At 39.2% G+C, this 18,192-nt stretch overlaps 1 protein-coding gene across 2 annotated transcripts in view; it reads left to right on the top strand.

Annotated features, from left to right (window-relative positions):
* The first annotated feature begins 235 nt into the window (after positions 1-235).
* LOC125276405 (collagen alpha-6(VI) chain-like) overlaps positions 236-18,192 on the top strand; it is a 60,194-nt gene continuing 42,237 nt past the window's right edge. The window contains exons 1-12 of one of the 2 annotated variants that reach the window (XM_048203833.1): positions 236-268; positions 4,389-4,482; positions 4,575-5,183; positions 6,994-7,566; positions 7,776-8,345; positions 12,263-12,373; positions 12,532-13,146; positions 13,258-13,830; positions 14,012-14,563; positions 14,975-15,550; positions 16,545-17,129; positions 17,837-18,177. In XM_048203833.1, the coding sequence (XP_048059790.1) occupies positions 4,407-4,482; positions 4,575-5,183; positions 6,994-7,566; positions 7,776-8,345; positions 12,263-12,373; positions 12,532-13,146; positions 13,258-13,830; positions 14,012-14,563; positions 14,975-15,550; positions 16,545-17,129; positions 17,837-18,177 (5,181 nt within the window). In that variant the 5' untranslated portion in view covers positions 236-268; positions 4,389-4,406. Of the gene's footprint in view, positions 269-4,241; positions 4,483-4,574; positions 5,184-6,993; positions 7,567-7,775; positions 8,346-12,262; positions 12,374-12,531; positions 13,147-13,257; positions 13,831-14,011; positions 14,564-14,974; positions 15,551-16,544; positions 17,130-17,836; positions 18,178-18,192 lie in introns of those variants that run through there. The other variant, XM_048203834.1, reaches the window with a different exon arrangement.

Here is an 18,192-nt window from a genome sequence, read left to right on the forward strand (position 1 = left end):
CTTATTCCATAGCATGAGTAAATGATGAAACAAATTCTTTTTTGGTGAATTTTTCCTTTAGCATTATTATAAATGCACTGATAGAAATATTAAATTAAATGAACTAAGAGCTTAAGAAAGCAACAAACATGAAGCTGTAAAGATTTCCTAAAATGGAATTCATGGTGTTGAGGAGTGGCTTGATAAGTTTCTACAAACGGTTTCAGATTTTTAGTTTCTCATTCAGAGTCTTCAGGTTGGACTCGTCCCTTCGGTGACTGGGTTCTGTGTAAGTTCACCTCTTTACTCTCTTCCTTTATTATACTTAGAGCACAGAGCTGTTTGCACTGAGGTAGTCTGAGTATAATCCATGAAAGGGCATTATGATGATACTATGATTTAGGCCCAGTTTCACAGACAGGGCTTAAATTAAGCCGGGATTAGACTTTAGTTCATTTAGGGCATTTAAGGGCTTTTACAAATGTACCTTAGAAAAATAACATTTTTGGTGTGCATCTTGATATATTGTAAGATATATCAGTGTAAGTTGGTTTCAGTTAAAACAGCTCAAACATGCATTTTAGTCTTGGACTAGACTTAAGCCTTGTCTGTGAAACCAGGGGTTAGAGTATTTTTAAAAAATTAGCTTGTACAGATGTTTTATTCAAGCCTATTTTTGTGGGTTCAGATCTCTCATGACTTTCATGTCCACTAGACAGTATTTTGGCTTGGTCCTAAATGCAATAGGAAAGTAGCATAGAGCTGGCACACACTATCCTTGCAAAAACTGGAAACACATTTGTTGCTTATTCCTATTGGCTTGGGATGAATATGAAACATTAGAAATGTTTTTGTTTGTATCCTGATGTGTATAAATGTGACTCTTGCCTGTTAAATAGCATTTGAAAATGTTTGGTTATTTAAAGAAAAGGTATCAAGACAAGGTTTACAGACAGTACAGGGAGTGCAGAATTATTAGGCAAGTTGATTTTCTGATCATATTTTTTTCCCAAGCACATTTTACCAATTCCAATCCACATCAATCTTAATAACTACTATTAATATTGTTTTTAATCATTTATAAGTGATATATAATTGTTCATGAAGGCTGGAAATGAAAAATGCCTTATATTCAGGTGTGCAGAATTATTAGGCAAGTTTTCTTTTACAGGCAAAATGAGCCAAAAAAGAGATTTAACTCAGACTGAGAAGTCAAAAATTATTAAATACTCATGAGAAGGACGCAATACTAATGCAATACTAGAAATTGCAAAGTTAAAGCATGACCAAGGGACAGCAAAATGCTCATTGGATCAGCGGGGTCAGACAAAAACAGGTGGAAAAGAAAAGACACATGTTAACTGCAAAATAATTAAGAATTAAGGTGAAGAATTAAGTGTGAAACCATCAGGAACCCTTTAGTCTCCAGCGCCACCATTTTCCAGAGCTGCAACCTACCTGGAGTCTCCAGAAGTGCAAGGTGTTAGGATCTCAGAGACTTAGGTTAGCTAAAGAATCCTAAAAAATGACCCGCACTTGATAAGAATTACAAGCTGAAGTGTTATAAAATACATGAAGACTGGGTTTTAATAGGGCTTATAGACAGACAGCTTGAGAATGACTCCTGATGGACCAGCACCACATCCTCTTGTACCACTGTTTGAAGAATTTATCCAGAATCTGGCAGTAAGGTGTTTGAGTTCACTTTTAGTCCATCTCTTATCCTGAAATGTCTGTCTTGCAGAGATGGACTAAAAATGATCTTCCAAAACTTACTGCCAGATTCTGGAAGATAAATTCTTCAAACAGTGGTACAAGAGGATGTGGTGCTGGTCCTTCAGGAGTCACTCTCAAGCTGTCTGTTTATAAGGCCTATAAAAACCCAGTCTTCATGTATTTTATAACACTTCAGCTTGTGATTCTTATCAAGTGCGGGTCATTTTTTAGGATTCTTTAGCTAACCTAAGTCTCTGAGATCCTGAGACCTTGCACTTCTGGAGACTCCAGGTAGGTTGCAGTTCTGGAAAATGGTGGCGCTGGAGACTAAAGGGTTCCTGATGGTTTCACACATAATTCTTAATTATTTTGCAGTTAACGTGTCTTTTCTTTTCCACCTGTTTTTGTCTGACCCCGCTGACCCAATGAGCATTTTGCTGTCCCTTGGTCATGCTTTAACTTTGCAATTTCTAGTATTGCATTAGTATTGCGTCCTTCTCATGAGTATTTAATAATTTTTGGCTTTTCAGTCTGAGTTAAATCTCTTTTTTGGCTCATTTTGCCTGTAAAAGAAAACTTGCCTAATAATTCTGCACACCTGAATATAAGGCATTTTTCATTTCCAGCCTTCATGAACAATTATATATCACTTATAAATGATTAAAAACAATATTAATAGTAGTTATTAAGATTGATGTGGATTGGAATTGGTAAAATGTGCTTGGGAAAAAAATATGATCAGAAAATCAACTTGCCTAATAATTCTGCACTCCCTGTATTTTGTCATAAAAATATTGGTGCTGTCTATGAAAGGCTATGCAGTATACTAAGTCTGCTTTTGTAAAATGTGATATTGAATTAAAAAATTCTTATAAATGGTCATAATTGCCAAAACAACTCTGAGGCTGTATCTCTGCAATGCTTTGGCACCAAACATTGCATGTGTCATTATCACATTACTCTGACCACACCATATAAAATTTGGTCACAGTGCCACCTATTGGTCGAAAATTAATAAACCATTAAATCATATTGTTAGTAACTGTATTTTTCAGCCAAGAGGAGAACCCCTAATGGTGTCCCACATAATCAATTAGACAACAATGGATGTGTTTTAGATAATCTTTGATATGTTTGTCTAAGAAACATGACATGCATACATTTACATGTTTTTGTATCTGAAAAATGTGTTAAATCAGTTAATAGATGTCTAGTCTTGGCCTTCTAGGCTTCCTTTGTTACTACACTAATATATTTTGCTGTGCAGCGCAATTTCTGCAAATGCTGCTGCATTGGCACTTGATGAAGTTTGATCTAACTTGTACTAGTGGTTTTGAGGTAGGTCTCTCGACATTTCGTCACTAGCTGCGTAATTCCTTTCATGGAAAATACTGATGCCTGATTTTCTATTGCAACTGCAATAACCAATGGTGCTCAAGTGAAGGGTGGGGCCAAACGCTATATAGCTCAGCACCGAGCACTATTGCCCTCAGAATCTTTCTCCTTCAATTCGAAGCCTACATCGCCAAGGACCTTCCGGTAAAGAAGAAGACAATAAGTAGTTGCTGCAAGGAATGGGTGTCTGATTGCCATTTCTGCGATGATCTGCCAATCAAGACTCTCCGTGCGAGGCTTGCTGTTGTCCTCAACAGCGACCCTCCTGCTTTTGTCAAGCACAGGGAGGGTGCGATGTGTTCACTCGGGAGGCTTACTCGATTAGATGATGCCGGCCCAGCATCATGAGGCGCACACCCCTTCAGTAGTCCACCTGGAAAATATGGAGCTGCTGAATATCCTCACTGAGGCTGTCAGTGATCTGGGCCTCGAAATTGTCAGCCCTGGAGCAGCCACGAGAAAGTGGATGGATGGTGCCTATCTGCACGCTGGCTGCCAGCCAGATGCCCCTCAGAGATGGTGCCATTTTTCCCTGAGTTTCATGAGGAGATCACACAGGCGTGGCCCTAAGTGAGTTCCCTGGGCCTCTTTGGTGATGCTGTCGGTGCTTTCCAGAAAGGTTTAAGGAGTCTCAGAAGCAGAAGCTGACAGTCCCCCTCGGGCACGAACCAAATCGCCATGAGTCATCCTCCTGTTCCAAACACGGGGGCGTGACATGATCCGGAGCCGCCTATGTGCCGAAAATGCAGGGACAGGAAGCCCTGTTTCTCCACGAAGCAAGGTCTTCATCCCTCCTCCTAGCTCACTCACACGAGTGCAATCAGGCTGCAGTATTTTCGGTGAAAGGAGTTTCCCCAAAGCGTCAGCTAGTGACGCAATGTCTCGTTCCCTACTCTCAGGGAACCATGGTTACATTCAACCCAAGACGTTTTGCTGACCTGTGATGGCCATCGCTTACACAAGTTAACTTAAAGTGTACCATTTGGGACAAGGCCGCTGTGTGGTAAGAACATAAGTATTAGTGGTTGTAGGTCCATTAACACAGAAAATCGCTAGAATTCAAATCTCAACCTGACAGTCTTTACAAACAGAATGTGAGTTAGTTTCATTTAAAAAAAAAAAAAAAAAGAGAAAGAAAGATAGGTGGGAAAGTGGGAAGATCTCAGTGTCTTTCACTATAAAAACATTAGCCTAATATATCTGTTCATTCTTTCTTAAAGCTAACATCATATTATATTTACAATTCTGTATGATGCGAGTGTTTCAGAAACTTTAACCTCATTGGTTGCTTTTTTCAGGGAACAAGGAACTCAAGCATGGAGAAGGAGTGGAGATTACTTGGCTTCCTTGTTCTGTCATTATGTTTTCTTGTCAGCAATGGCCAAAAACATGGTAGGGACAGAATTTGCTAGATAATTCTAGATGATTATATTCAGTTTTGTCTGATTGTTGCTCAAATGAAAAGTTTGTTTTCTTTCTTTCAGTCTGTACACAGGAGACTGTGGCTGACATTGTATTCCTGGTGGACGGCTCTGCCAGTATTGGGCTGGAAAACTTCCAACAAATCCGTGACTTCCTCTATTTTCTCGTACAGAACTTTGAAGTTGCTCATGACAAGATCAGGATCGGTCTGGTTCAGTACAGTGACACACCGCATACTGAGTTTTCACTCAACACTTATCAGAAAAAAGAGGAAATTCTCAACTACATCCAAAATCTGCATTATAAAACCGGCGGGACAAATACCGGCCTGGGTTTGGAGTTCATGCTGGAACAGCATTTTGTTGAAAAGGCCGGAAGTCGAGCACAACAGAATGTTCCTCAGATTGCCGTTGTTATCACAGATGGTGATTCTCAAGATGAGGTTGAGTCACATGCTCAGGAGCTGAGGGACAGGGGGATCAAAATATTCGCCATAGGGATCAAAGATGCAAACGAAGCGTTACTGAGACAGATCGCAAATGAGCCATATGATCAGCACGTCTACAGCGTATCAGACTTTGCAGCTCTGCAGGGAATCTCTCAGAGTGTAATCCAGGAGCTGTGTAACACTGTAGAGAAAAAACACAAAGAGGTCATCCTGATGTTAAAAGGTAACACATTACATTGAAAAACTTCCAATCAAAAACTCTTGAGTCACAGCTTTAATAGAAATCTCTCTGAGATAACAAACCGCTTAAGCTTTTTATTGATATTTATTCAAAGTATTTTTTTAAACTTTGAATGTGAGCTTCACAAAGCCTTAATTGAGAGTTTAAAACAGTTTGAGGGTTAGCTTGTCCTGAGCCCTAAAGATATATTGGGAGTTTTTAGTTTGAATGTGACTAGCCAAGTTTCCATCCAGTTGTTAAAAACAAAGCAAATATGTGCAAAAAAAATATTCATGAAATTTACTGTCTCCAGGATGTTTCCATCCAGTTGTCCTTTTACCGATAAAATGGTGTGCGAAATGACGTCATCCCTAAAAAAAAAAAATGCACTGTCGCATAAGTTTTGTTAAATCGCTAAAAAAAATGTCCATGAGCCGTTTCCATACATAATTTTGCGTATATCGCAAATTCGTATTTTTTGCATCCCATTTATAAAATGTACGGAGTTATGAGACAATTGAAATTTGCCAGTACTTTGTACTGGCAAACGAGAACAGCTCGTCTGACAGGATTTAACTCCCTTTATTTGGCAATAAAGACACAGAGCAGCTTAGTTGTCCGGTATGCAAACATTTTTTGGGTGCATGACAAGACGAGCACAGTGAAATATTCAGTCTTTGCAACAGTCTTTAACGCCTTGAACATGCACCCGGTTTGACGTGGCCAAGAATGCTTTCAAAGCATCATCTAAAGCAAAAAAAAGTTATTTGTTCTGGTTTCATAGCTTAGAGCTTTTTTGGAGTCAACTACTTTATTTTCCTAATTTATTTTAGATAAAATTCTACATGAATAAATTGCACATATAAAATTATTTTTTAAATGTAATGTTTGTGATTTTCATTTGTCATGTAGCCTAGAACCGTTTCTGATCATTAAATCAAAACAGACTCAAGATTTTATGACATTACTTTTATTTATTCAGATGCAGAAGTTCTGTAGGCTATTTTATTTTACCTTTCTTTTTGTCAGCATTAAAAACTCCATCGTTTTTCCTTAACTTAACAGACACTCCGCTTATTTTTGTTGAGCTGCAAAGATTTTCAAGACAGTATTTTCCTCATCCTTGTGATGCACCTTTGAACTATGATCTACGGTGAAACGGTGCTTTAACGGGAGCAACACATGAACGTGCTTCATGTAGACTATAGGCTAATTCTGTCATGTGACACCACATTTATTTGTGTTAAAGCTCCTTTTCTTGACAAAAAGTGTTGAACTATCGATTAAGATTTTATGCGCTAAAAATAAATGGAAAAAGATTGTGAGAAATTTGATCAACAAATGGCTTTTCCATCAGCTATATTGCTAAGCATTTTTTCGCAAAAAAATCTTTGGATTTGGAAATGTGGCTACTGTAATTACAGTTTTTGGGGAATTTTTGATAATGATAATGTCATATGTGGAAGTCTGATCATTTAGAAAAAATAAAGCATTCTAAGTCAGATTTTGATGCACGTAGCTTGAACGCTGTCAAAGCCATCATGGATCAGAAAATTTTCATTGACATATTTTATGGGAAAATCGTAAGTGATTACTTAAAAAAAAAAAAGACTGAGCATCTTTAGGTAGAATAGGCTGGCATTTATAAATGTTGTGGAATCTCAAGTTAAAGCAACAAAGCAACATAATGACATTGGCACGTTTGCAGCAAATACTGACTACATCCTTAAAATTACATTTTTATTCTGTTTGAACAAACACATGAATAAAAATCAGATCAAAGTTCTTACTAAAACTCTTCCCTTTGCTCTAGGCTGCAACGAGACTGCACAGGCAGACATTGTGCTCCTTGTGGACTCGTCTGGTAGCATTGGAGACAGTGATTTTAAAGAAGTGAGGAAGTTCCTCCATGCTTTTGTGGAACAATTTAACCTTAGACCTGACAAGGTGAGAGTGGGACTTGCCCAGTTCAGTGACAGACCATACCAAGAGTTCCTACTTGGTGACTATTTAGATAAAAAAGACCTGCACCAAAAGTTGGATGAACTCATCTATCGTAGAGGAGGCACCAACACCGGTCAGGCCCTGACTTTCATCTGTGAGAATTACTTTAGCCTGGCCAGAAAGAATGTCCCTGGCATTGCTATAGTCATCACAGATGGGGAATCACGGGACGCTGTCGAGGAATCTGCCCAGAGACTACGAAATATGGGAGTTGCCATCTTTGTCATCAGGGTGGGAATGGGCAACATGGAAAAGCTGCGCACCATGGCTAATGTCCCACATGAAGAGTTCTTATTCAATATTGACAGTTATCAAGAACTGCAAGGTCTAAAAGTGGATCTGCGCAACAAAGTGTGCTTTACTGTGGAGGTCCAGTCACAAGGTAACATTACTCAGTGTGCTTTCCCATTTGTGTCTATACTGTTGAATATGAAAACTCTTAAAATTAATACAAACAAAACAAACGGTTTCCGTAAGTGTACAAGCTTTGAATCATACAGTGAACTACAATATACTGTTTTCTGAACCCTAGTGTTGGACAATTTATTGATGTATTTTTTAGATACAAATAATTCTATTACTTCTCTTCAGCTCTTATGCAAAAATTTGCTGATCTCTTCATACTGGTTGATAGTTCAGCATCTAATCAAGAGCAGAAAACAATAAGGAATTTCCTCGAAAAACTGGTCAACCAGCTGGAAGTGGGGAAGAATGCTAATCGTGTCGGCCTTGCTCAGTTTAGCAAAAATGTCCAAGAGGAATTCCTGCTCAATACTGACAAGAACAAGAATGAGATGGTGTCATTTATTCGCAAACTGCAGCTGAGGCCTACAGGGAAGCGTAGAATTGGCCATGCCATTCAATATGCACACACAAATTTCTTAAATAGCGCTGCTGGAAGCCGTGTCTCTGAAGGGTTTAAGCAGTTCCTGTTAGTTATCTCTGCTGGAGAATCCGCTGATGGTGTCGTCCAAGCATCCCGAACAATCAAAGAAGATGCAGTGACAGTTTTTGCTGTTGGCTTAAACAAAGCTGATCCGTTTGAGATGAAGGACATCTCTAGTCCACAGCACAACTACAAGTTAGTAGGTAATGTTCCACAAGTGCAACAGAAACTTAAGTCTGCCATTGACACATGGGAAGATGCTGCCGTCACAGAGGGTGAGTGCTTGCATAATCTTCTACTCTTTCAATAAAATTCATAAAGTGTTATTGAACTTTTTTCTCCTTGGTTAAAGTTTTAATTATGACTGGATTTGAAAAACTATTACATATTACATTATCCAAAAATCTTTGGTTCCCTTTCGAAAGGGAACTCGACACTGCGTTTGAAATGCATATGGGGAACGGCTCCGTGTGAACCGGTGACTGAAAACAATATCAACTCAAGACAATCCTATTGGCCGCCGACAACCTATGACATCATCATAGCGCAACCTGGAAGTATATAAGGAGCGCCTAGAGAACCAGTCAGTACCTTATTGTCTGAAGGGACTGTTCAGCAGGCAGCCCCGATGCATGGCTTGGAAACGCAGTGTCTTGTTCCCTTTTCTCAGGGAACCATGGTTACATACGTAACCTGAGATGTTCCCTTTCGAAATGGAACTCTACACTGCGTTTGAAACGCATTTGGGGAATGATATACCCACACCGCCATGCTTGAGGGGAGTGCATGCCAAAATGGCTAGACAAACGTCAGAGCTAGCAGCTTCAACTGAAATGCCAGAGCCACTCCCCCTATGGGTCATACATAAGCTGTCAGTGACTACATTCCCTATGGCTAACAGCCCAAGCTATAAGCCTCAAAGAGGCCTTCCACAAAAGGCCTGCCAAGGCTGCTCAAAGGCTTCTGAAACCAAGTTTCTTTTCAAAGAAAAGAGGGTACCTTTAAAGGAATGTGGCCAGGGGGCCCGAGGGAACCCTAGCCAGTCACTTGTCAGGGGAACTTACTCGACCCTGATTGCCACCAGGGAGGCCGACCTGGTATACTTTTACAGAAACCTAGTCTTGGCCAACAACCTGTCTGATCACAGAGTCTCAAATCACATTCTTCAGAGAAGATATCCAGTAAGAGTGACTGCAATGAGGCAGTAACGCACTCAGACCAGAGCATAGAAATGGGCATTCCGGAGAGCAGGACTCAGCATAGTGCTTTTTACCCTTACCAATGAGGGGAGTGACACTCTGCTCAATCCTAGGATCTACTCAGCGCGTGATTATTTGCACTGAGGAGGCTGTGCACTCTAAAGGAACCCATCAAGGGGAGTACATTTACCAGCCTGGGGGCTGATCCTCAATAGGGAGGCCTCAGAGAGGCCTTCAACCACTGACCATCTTAGGGAGCTAAGTACTATGCATGACTTGACATTTGATATTCAACAGTGTTCTGATCTGCCTGCACTGACATCATTGTATGTGAACTGAACTGAGCTGGATGATGACATCACTCTTTACTCCAGTGCTGATATAGATAAATTAACTAAATTAATAACTATTGTTTTTTACATCGGAATGAATCAATACTGAATTTACTTTAAGATGGATACTGACACCATTTTCTTTAAGAGATGCTGTGCAGCCAAAATTATATTCCAGTTATCACTGTAAAGCTGCTTTGACACAATCTGCATTGTAAAAAGCGCTATATAAATAAAGGTGACTTGACTTGACAACCCTCAAACAAGGGAATTACATAGCTCAACCTCACAGATAAACCAAACTGTAGGCACAGAATCATGGACATGACGCAAATTCTACATTGTGTAGAAATACCTCACAGCAGCCTTGCAAAAGGCCAACATGTGAAACTACATGCTCAATCTACTTAAAGAATCTACTTAAGGACCACACACACCCAGAACAGCTTGCTTGCTGATAAGCAAGATCCCACAAACATGGAACTCGCTCAGAATGAACCGAGTTTAACTAGCAGATAAGACTGTAGAGTGCCCACATATTACAGTCTACCTCAACACATTTCAACAAGCAGTGTACTCAGTAAAAAACACCTTTTACTCTTTAAGCAAGAGGAGTACAACTTACACCATCGTGCTCTAGAGGAGGTCCAAACAGGACCTGCGACTTCAGAATGACACGGCCGTCAGCTAGTGGCAGTGTCTATGCTCTAAGTGAGCCAAATTTGAGAACCAAACTATCCAATGAGGTTAACTAGTTTAACTCAACCTGAGCTAATTTTATCCACACTTTCCAACAAGCAGCGTGCTTAGTAAAAAAAACTTTTTACTCTTTAACCCTCAGGGGTCTGAAGATTTTTGGGGTCCTGGAGAAGTTTTGACATGCCCTGACATTTGTGCTTTTTTCAGTTGTTCATAAACATATTAATAGAAAAAGTGTCATTACACTGTATTCAGCACAAACTAGGCTACAATAATATGTGAGGAACATGTATGTACATGTTTGTGTTTTTGAAGGAATAACGTTTATGCGTGGTTATCGAAAAAACTAAAAACTTAAGTCACTGAAATAAAGTCAAAAAATATATATTAAATCTGTGTTCACAAGACTATTGGGTATTAGAAATTGCAGACTAGAGTTTTTGCTTCAGAATGATACAAAAATTATGCTGCCTACTTGTTCATGCAAAACAATATAGAGATTTAAATTTTATAAGACACTTTTTTTCAAGAAACACAGTATGCATGGAGGCGTGAATCATCATGAATAATGGGTGATTCTCACCTGAGAAGACAAAAGAATCACATAATAATGACCTGAAATGACTTGCATAATAATGAGCTCTTTCAGTCAGGTAGGCTGTGAAAAAACCCCTCTGTGATCATGTCTCAAGCTCATCATGGTGTATATCAAACATACAGAAAAAACAGCAATACTGTGAAATATTATTACAATTTAAAATAATGGTATTCTATTATACACTTTAAAATATAATGTATTTCTGTGTTGCAAAGTGTCTGAACAATTATGTTACCTCTATGGCATTTCATATAGGCGTTTAGCTTAAAAGCTTGCACATTTGGAGAAATATTGATGGATTCTCATATGTTTATGTCAATTTTCTGTACAGAGGAGTAATATTTATTCAATATTTATTGTCATCACTATGAGTGCTGGATTCTGTGTTTTCAATTCATACTTGCAGCCGGAGGGCGCTCTGTACACCTTTTGTCCACAAATTAATCTAAAGAAGAACAACCATGTGACTCTCCAGGAACTGAACTAACAGAGGCCAGAGATCGCTAAATATGGCTATTCAAGACACTTTTCAAGACAATAAATACACGATTGAGATGATGTATACATGTATTGACTGAATTTGCATCTGAATAGCGCTGGCTCCGTGGGCGTGGCCGCATTAGCGGATAATGAGCTGAATCACAGACTTCTGACATGGCTCTCTTTTCATACAGATTACATAAACACAGAATTTTTGTTTTCGATTTGACTTACACGATTTAAAACCTGACATTTCAACATTTCTTTAGACACTATCAGATTGGACTTCGTTCAGAGGGAGACGAGAGATCACGCATCACGTTAGTTTTCTTTATTTTGCAAAAAGCACAACATTTTGTTTTTACTCTAAGTGTACACAAATAAAAGAAGATATTCCACAGATTAAAATGGTGTACAGCTCTTAATTGTATGTGCAACACTGACAGAGTATTTTGAGTCTCTTTCACACTGGTAAGAAAAAAAACTGCGGTGGTATCGCTGACGTGACCGCCGACCCGAGGGAGTTAAGCAAGAGGAGTACAAACTTAAACCATCATGCTCTGAAGGAGGTCAAAACAGGACCTACGACTTCAGAATGACACGGGTGTCAACCTGTGGCAGTGCTAGTTTCCAAATAAGCAAAATCTAACTGAAACATCTACCAACAAGCTTTGTAATATAACAAGCTATTGTGCTCTGAAGGAGGCCCAAACGGAGCCTTTTACTTCAAACAACATGAGTGTCAGCTTGTGGCAATGTTCAAGCTCTAAGGGAGCCATATATGAAAACCAAACTATATAGTGAGGTTAGCTTATTAAACTGAACCCGAGCTTATACATTCCAACAGGCAGCATACTCAGTAAAAACATTTTTTACCCTTTCAGCAAGGGGAATACAAATTATGCCAACATACTCTAAAGGAGGTAACGTTCCACAAGTGCAACAGAAACTTAAGTCTGCCATTGACACATGGGAAGATGCTGCCGTCACAGAGGGTGAGTGCTTGCATAATCTTCTACTGTTTCGATAAAATTCATAAAGTGTTATTAAACTTTTTCCCCCTTGTTTAAAGTTTTAATTATTTGAAAAACTATTACATATTACAATATCCAAATGTCTCTGGTTTTGTAAAGTTCTTATGTCTTTTTGACAGAGTGCAAGTTTGATGTGGTGGCAGATATTGCTTTTATTGTTGATCAGTCCAGCAGTATCAGATCCAAAAAATTCCAACTTGTGCGTGACTTTCTCAAGAACACCATCGGAGGTCTCGACGTGGGAGAGGGAAAAATAAAGGTAGCTGTGATCCTCTATAGCGACTTCCCTCGAGCTGATGTGTACTTGGACACCTTCAATAATAAGGCTGACATCCTGCGCTACATCAGTAGCATGGCATATGGTCGTGGTAAAACAAACACTGGAGCTGCTCTCAGGTTTGCCAAAGAGCATGTGTTCACCAAAGCAAGAGGCAGCAGAAGAGATGAGCATGTTCAGCAGGTTGCTGTTGTTATCACGGATGGAAAGTCCACAGATGACGCGCCCAGCGCTGCGGCAGATTTGCGGCGATCAGGCGTCACTGTATTTGTGCTTGGCATCAAAGACGCAAAAGAGGATGACTTGAGAGAGATCGCATCCTACCCACCCAAGAAGTTTGTGTTAAATGTGGAACGCTTTGATCAACTAAATTCACTTGCGAAGATTTTAACCAAAACACTTTGCAATGAAATCACAGATGCCATCATACCTCAAAGCTTACTCTCTACAGTATTAGGTTTGCACAATATTTTTACTTTTTTTTTTTTTATTACTAGCATGTTCATTATGTTAAAATGCATTTCACAATTCCTATTTCATGATGGATTACTCTTTCACTTCTTTGTAGGTTGCAAGCAAACAGTCAAAGCTGACATATACTTCCTTGTGGATGAATCAGGAAGTATAGACTATGCAGACTTTGAAGATATGAAGAAATTCATTATTGAATTGCTTGATGTGTTCAAGATTGGAAATGACCATGTGCGTATTGGGGTGGTGAAGTTTGCAAGCCGTGCAACCACAGTTTTCCGATTACACGACTATAGCACAAAAGCTGGTGTTGAAAAGGCAGTGAAGGGTCTTGTTATGAATGGAGGGGGCACCAGGACTGATCTGGGGTTAAGAGAAATGATACCGCTATTCAAAGAAGCTGTACAAACACGTGGGGAAAAGGTTCGTGAGCTGCTGATTTTAATCACAGATGGAGAATCAATAGGGACAGAAGAGCCAGTAGAAGTTCCTGCTAAAGAACTGAGAACAGAACAGAATGTCACCATTTATGCTATTGGTGTGAAAACCGCATCTGTGCCCGAGCTGGAATTAATATCTGGCAGCCCACAAAGGACGTTTTATGTCAAAAACTATGATTTTCTCAAGGATATTAAGAAAGACATCCTTACAGAAATATGTTCCTTTGAAGGTGAGAAGTTCAGTTTATGACATACAGTATGTTTACATTACTTGATTTGCACAGTTTCTTATTGAATTTGGTAAATTAATATAACAAACCCATGCAAATAAATTACTGTCAGTGTCCGATTGTTGTTTCAAGGTTCTTTTCACAGAAGGGGTGTTCACTTTATAAATTTCTTATTTTTTAGGTTGTGAAGGTCTTTTTGCAGATGTTGTCTTCCTGATCGATGGATCAGAAAGTGTTAGCGCTGATGACTTTAAAAACATTAAGCACATAATGGAGAATGTGATAGAAAAGTTTGTAATTGGACCAGAGAAGGAACGTGTTGGAGTTGTTCAGTATGGAACAAACACAAAAGAGGAGTTTTCCTTAAATGCATTTGATGATAAAGTTCAATTATTAGAGGCAATCAGAAATATCAGACAGATGAATGGAAAAACTAACACTGGAAAAGCACTCACAGAAGTATTGCAATCTTTTGACGAGTCTAAAGGAGGACGCTCCAGAGCCTTGGATTTTTTGATAGTTCTTACAGATGGAGATAGTAGGGATGATGTAGCCCAACCAGCGAAAGTCCTGAGAGACAATTCCATCAACATCAATGCCATTGGTATGAGACATGCAAACAGATCTCAGATTCTTGCCATTGCTGGATCCCATGGAGGTGTGTTCTATGAAGACGCAGTTGCTTCCCTGAAAGAATTAAGCAGTGAGGTTCTTCTCAAGATCTGTAACACGGGTAAGTAAACAAAATCTGAGATTTTTTACAAGAGATCACATTATGCCTCTTTCAGTTGATGTTAAGTCCCTTGAAAAAAAGTTTTGTGGTTTTTAGTCAATGTCTGTTATCTTTGAGGGCATCTACTTCTAGTGTGCTCTGAAAAGTAAAAACATTTACAACAAATAGTCTTTCTTTCTCTTGAAATTGGACCAAAATTTATTGACAATTCATCTTACCCTCCATTTATAAAGTCCATCTGAATCTGACCGGTAAATAGCATGTAGCCATTTACGGCACATGGCTGTTTTGCCATTTTTAATGTGTACATATCCTAAAAGATTGTCAGCTTTCATTTGTATTATAGTAAAAACCAAAGCCAGAGTGACTTTATCAAATGACTTATCATATTATAATCGTATATCTTTCCAGAATGCAAGACACCTGAACTGACTGACATAATCTTCCTTGTGGATGCCTCTGGTAATCCCAATAAAGATGGTTTCCAGGAATTTATAAGCTTAATGGCATATGTGGTGAACAAATCTGTAGTTGGAGAAAGACGGGTACGATTTGGCGTCATCACCTACTCTGACAGCCCTCAATCTGAGTTTACCCTGAAACAGTTCAAAAGTCAGGCTGATGTTCTGAGGGTTATCTCAAACCTCAAACCTTCAGGGGGAAGAAGAAACACAGCCCAGGCCCTTCAATATACACTCTCCTACTTTGGCGAAACACATGGTGGACGACGGGCGAAGAATGTACCCCAAGTGCTGTTTCTGATTACAGATGGCAAGGTTAATGACGTGAGTGGACTGGAAACATGGCCTGAATCCCTGGCAAATTCAGAAGTCAACTTTTTTGTTATTGGTACTGAAGATGCCGATGAGGTCCAGCTAAGGGAGATGGTGGGAGAGAAAGGAAGAGTGCACTATGCAAGCACTTACCAGGATCTGCGTGGACGACAAAAAACAATCACCCAAGAGCTCTGCAATCTTAACAAACCAAGTAAATTTTATTATCACCTTCTATAAGTGCCTGAATAACTAGCTAAAATGGCAATGCTACAAATTTAAGTACATTTATCAGTAGCTCAGCTGTTTTTAATATTCTGTAGATTTTTTTATAACAAGCTTCCCTGTTATATTGATGTTCATTTCTTTGTTTTCAACTCCAGTTACATGTAAGTTGGATTTTGTTCTCTTTCTTATGTTGTATTTGTAACGATATGGGACTCATGGTAAGATCCATTTGCAGCTTTATTGAAGTTAGAGTGGTCGTACAGGCAGGGTCAGACAGGAGCAAACAGGAACCACAAGGAACACGCAGAATCGTGGTCAGAATACAGGCAATGGTCAAAGGCAGGCAGATATCAATCACGGAACAGGATAACAAGGCAAGGGTCAAAGACAGGAAAACAGGATAACGCTTGGAATCGACACACAGGGTAATCAAGACTTCGCGGTGAGGTGGTGTGTGTGACAGTCCTTTATAGTCCTGGTAATGAGCTGCAGCTGGGTGTGGTGATTAGTGTGGTGATTAGTGGAGTGAGTGCAGGTGATTGGCAGAGAGAATTATGGGGAATGTAGTCCGGGAAGTGACAGTAGCAGACGGTGATCGTGACAGTATTAAGCGTAAATGTATTTATATTTTATTTCTGCTTAATCACTTCACGCATCTGTACCATACTTGTTCGTAAACATTTGTGACTGCTTGGTGTTTGTGGTTTATGGTTGCTTCATCTATGTGTCTCAGCCACGATTGCTTGCTCACGTGTGGATTGTTTATATGTTCAAGTCGTGACTCATTTACATTTCATACCACCTTCTGAGCTATCTGTATCTATCGGTACAAATGCAAGATCTGAAGTGACCAAGTGTTAATAGTGCCTAAATTATGACTTGCCAGTCTGCAGTTACAAAGTTGCTTCACCTACACTGAGTCTTTGTTTTTGTCTCTATTAATGTTGTTTTTCTTTAATGTTTTTTGTTTCTCGTTCTAGTTTGTGAGATGGAGGTATCAGACCTTGTTTTTTTAATTGATGGATCAGAGTCTATTGAGGAACCAAGTTGGTATATTCTCAAACAAACCATGATTGACATCGTGAAAGAACTGGATATTGCTGAAGACAAGTGGCGAGTGGGTGTCGCCCAGTTCAGCGATAAACTCTTGCATGAATTTCACCTGAACGATTACACTAATCTTACAGAAGTGGAGCAAGCTATAAACAACACTAAGCAACGAAAGCAGGGCACAAATACTTGGGATGCTCTGAAATTAATTAGACACTATTTCACAGAAGAGAATGGATCCAGAATAGATGAAGGAATCCCTCAGAATCTCCTGCTGATCACAGATGGAAAAGCTAATGATCAAAAAGACTTGAATGCATTAGCTTATCTCAGAAACAAGAAAATAACAATATCTGTTATTGGGGTTGGCAATGATATAAAAAAATCTGAGCTGCTTTTAATAGCTGGATCACCTGACCGGATCCTCATTGAGACTTTCGACAGCCTTGAACGGAAGACCATAAGGAAAGTGTTACATTTCCTCTGTGGAGACCAAAAACGACCTCCCGAACATGGTAAGTAATTAATTTTTACAATATAATTCATAATTATTATTATATACTAAATACTCTACATATAAATAAGCTCTGTTCCTAAACTGGATGAGTTGCCGCTTATTTCCAAATATAACTACTAAAATGCTGCCTTACACTGTGTCCTAACCAAACACAATGCGATAAGATTCTAGTGGTAAGCGGTTAGTTTGTCCATACCAGATGTGATGCGATAAAGAGATGCGACAAAATCAATCAAAAACCACAGCCAATCAGAAGAGCGTCAAGGCGGGCTCTCTGCAGTCACAATGAAATGGATGAGTACATAATGAAATTCATAAATATTACACAATTTAAACATTATTCAAAGTACATCCTGAGTGACTGAAACAATCTGTCATAGAATACACTTGTTTGTTCTCAATGAGTTGACAGTTTGAACGTCCTTCTGCCCATTTATTTATTTTCACGATCTGAGGTGAATTATCCATGGTTACTTTCAGTACGGCTACAAAGATGAGAACACAAAATGATATTCAAACGGACATTAGTTGCTTTTAACAGTAAATAAAGCACATAAACAGTACTTATGATTATAATTGCCATACTTTGTGTTGTTGTTCCAGCCGTGCATATATTAATACATATATGCATATGTATTAATGATAATGATGTATACAATTTTGTTTGTTTGTCTGTTTTGCCTGTTCTGTCATCTGTTTGAACAGATTGCGATATTGACATTGCATTTGGGTTTGACGTGTCCAGACAATCAACGCAACCTCTGTTGAGACCTCCAGTGGAACCGTTGGTTACTGCAGCCATCCACAGTATCTCCATGATGAGTGATCTGTGCTGTGTCAAAGTGGACAACATTAAAACTAGATTTGGCTATAGGCTAGTGTCTGCACGAGATGGCAGACTTCTGGGTAATTTTAGTTTTGAGAAGTACAACAAGGATGTGGTCAGGAAAGTGATGTTACTGAGACCTACGGAGCCCCTGGCCTTCAACGAGATTCTGTTAGATTCCTTCAAAGAAATGTTTATCAACTCCAACGCCAAGGCAAAGGTGGGAATGTTTCTG

This window comes from Megalobrama amblycephala, linkage group LG10 (genome assembly GCF_018812025.1).
Source record: "Megalobrama amblycephala isolate DHTTF-2021 linkage group LG10, ASM1881202v1, whole genome shotgun sequence".
Lineage (NCBI taxonomy): Eukaryota > Metazoa > Chordata > Actinopteri > Cypriniformes > Xenocyprididae > Megalobrama > Megalobrama amblycephala.